Source organism: Etheostoma spectabile, chromosome 6 (assembly GCF_008692095.1).
Source record: "Etheostoma spectabile isolate EspeVRDwgs_2016 chromosome 6, UIUC_Espe_1.0, whole genome shotgun sequence".
NCBI lineage: Eukaryota > Metazoa > Chordata > Actinopteri > Perciformes > Percidae > Etheostoma > Etheostoma spectabile.
The window spans coordinates 12,767,811-12,770,725 of NC_045738.1; the positions used below are offsets into that span (position 1 = coordinate 12,767,811).

The 2,915-nt window shown below is 39.8% G+C and overlaps 1 protein-coding gene and 1 long non-coding RNA gene across 2 annotated transcripts in view; both read left to right on the plus strand.

The window, feature by feature from the left end:
• Nucleotides 1-368, plus strand: part of bcl3 (BCL3 transcription coactivator) — an 18,738-nt gene extending 18,370 nt beyond the window's left edge. Inside the window, exon 9 of the mRNA XM_032518728.1 lies at nt 72-368. Within this exon, the coding sequence (XP_032374619.1) occupies nt 72-190 (119 nt within the window). The 3' untranslated portion in view covers nt 191-368. The remainder of the gene's footprint in view (nt 1-71) is intronic.
• Nucleotides 369-1,317: 949 nt separating this feature from the next.
• On the plus strand, nt 1,318-2,897 carry LOC116691329 (uncharacterized). Its single transcript, XR_004332456.1, has 2 exons — nt 1,318-1,521; nt 2,365-2,897. It is a non-coding gene; the product is annotated as an uncharacterized LOC116691329 (long non-coding RNA).
• Nucleotides 2,898-2,915: the final 18 nt, after the last annotated feature.

Genomic DNA, 2,915 nt, shown 5'->3' on the forward strand with positions numbered 1-2,915 from the left:
ACACACACACACACACACACACACACACTTAAATCACAGTATTTAATTTGTACTCTTTGTCTCTACGTTAGGGTCCCCATCTCCCAACCACAGTCGTGGATGTTCCCCTTTGACTACACCACACACCCCTCATCGTAGCACCTCTCATTCTCCAAAGACTCCATCTACCCTTGTATTTCCATTTTACTAGCTCTAAATTATTGTCCAGTGCAACTTGCAACTACCTCCACACAGCCAACCAATAAATAGACTTCAGTGCCCATAAAGACATCCAGGAGAAGGGTCAGCCAATGGGATGAAGGAACAGCAAAATACTGCACCTGAATTTACACTTTCCTACAACCTGGCCATCTTTTGCTGGACTCCATGACAAAAAACAGTTAGTTTGATGCCTGGACAGAGTGCCTGCAGCCTCTTTGTTCATCCAGCTGCTGTTGTGGTCAACTTCCTAAGGACCAAACTGGCGACTGACAGCTGCTGCAGTGACCAGCTCGATTTCTTTACATGCATCTATGCAGCAATAGAAATATGCCACTGCATGCAATCAACGCTGAACATAAAATGACTGTTTGTAGACTGCCTAGATGTCAGTGAATTATGGACGTGGGCCTGGCCCTTTTTCATTTACTGTACTGTGCTTACTGTAAGACTTGGCCTGCTTAATATTGCACAGTTAAATTCCTTCTTTCTGTCATTTTAATAACCTATGTCCACAATACCTTTCAGGTGTTTGTGTGTGTGTGCACAGGCCTATGTGACTGTGTGTATGTATGTATGTGTACACGTGTGTGTTGTTTTATCACTGTCCAAAGTTGTGTATATATTTTTTATATATATAGGCCTATATATAAAAAAAAACATTGTTCTACAGATTCACTTGTGTCTTGATTTTGTCAGCTTGTCCCACAACAATACATTTTAAAATCAGTGTTGTGATTGGTCAGTGGGAGGTCCTTTGGAACAAAACCAGCCAAAAAAAAGAAGATATTAGATATTGTAGGGACCTTTTGTTCACGTGAGGTGAGCTTGTTTGTATTTTATTTCTAATCCACCTTGAGGTTGCTGTAATATTTACCCACAGGCCTTTCTCCTGAATCAAAATTACGAAAATTAACTGCACTCACTAAAACCCAGAACTATGCTTTGTTACTTCAGTCCATGTGTCCAGATTCCACTCACTTTCTTCAGTGTCAAAAGTTGTATATGGCCTACGTTTTAAACAAAATATGTCCAACAGATTCAATTTTTTCTTGATTTGTCAGCTTGCGCTTGTCCCACGGCAACATTTGTACATTCAAAGTAGTGTTTTGATTGGTCAGTGGGAGGTCCTTTGGACGAAACAAGCAGCCCAAAACGAGCGCGCGGCCATGTTGAATTGTCGATAATCCGAAAGAAGAGACAAAAGAGTGAAAACTCGGTGGATTTCTCGAAACAGCGAGTATTTACCGAACTTAATTAAACTGTCGACGAAACGTTAAGCAACGACGCAACAGGGAAGATTGTTGGTGGATGTAGCAAAGTGTAGGTAGCATCTTTTTTCGGCTTGGTAAAGACTATTTTTTTCAAGCGTATTTTATTAGAGTTAACAGTAACGCATTGTTAACACAGTCTGGCTAAGCTAAAACTAGCATGCTAAATTTGGCCAGGTTGAATAAAAGTGTTAAAGTTGTGCGAGTCCAGAAGCTCCACACAGGTTTGCTTTGTGCGAGTCATTTCTCGATGTTTAAAACCGGGTCCCTATTACAAAAGTTAACAAGGTTTAACGTATTATGCTAGCTGGACGGTCAAAGCCACGTTGCTACACATAAAGTTTTAACGCTGCTTACAGGCACGCTGATTAACTTATTTCATGCTAACTTTGCTATCGACATTGACAACGAAGGTTTCATGAAAGAAGATACCCACGGGACAACACCATGGTGGCTGGCTTTACTTTTTCTGTTAAATGATAACGTTAAAGTCCAATGGCTAACTAGCTAACTTTGAACGTTAGCAATTAGGTTAGCATGGCATCACAACAAAGCCGCGCTGGCACAGTTGTTAACTTACATTTTATATTAAAATGATGCTGTTGACTTCACAGTCTTTCCCTGTTAACTTTGCTACCATTAGCTGGATGAAGTTTTTACCAGTATTGCTGTCCAAAATTATCTGTCGTTGCAGACGTGATGATTTTGCTAAACGTGGGATTGTTCGTGTTCCACCTTATCAATGATAGCCGGTGGTAATACACGGTGCACACATCTGAAGTGTATGTTATCGATCTGGTATCTTATTTGGGGTTGTTCATTGTTGAGTGTGATGTGTTTGTCTCGCTTGTTGATGCTCTAAACTAACCATCCACAATTGTTTATTGCCTGGCAGGTAACCTGGAGTTTTTGTTGGTCGGCAATTCCCAAAGCACTTTGCAGACTGTCATCTCAAACGTTTGCTGCACAAGTAAACGCAACTGGAACAAGATAACCACATACATTTAAACTGGACTGTTCATGTTAAAGACACAATTGCTGGAGTTACTTTTTTGAGCCCCAGCAAAGACGTTTGAAGAATTTTTGATGTCAAAGGAACAAATCGTAACAGTCAGACGTGACGAAGCAGATCATATTTTACTACTGGTCATTTTGAATGTATAAACAAAGCACTTGGACCTAAAAAGCCAAGATACTCGAAGGGCACAAAAAGAAAATTCTGGATCATCGTTACAGCAGGATAAGAGTACTCTAACAAACGATTTTGAAACAAGAGTATGTTTTGGTCACATAATTGATTTATTTATTCATATGAATGTTATTTCTCCCTTTTTCGGAGAGTTGTCTTGTAAATAGACAGAATTCATAAGCAGACCTCTTCTTTTCAAGAGGCCTGGACGTCAGATTGTGTACACAATACATTCTTTACATTTTTTTTATTTCAGC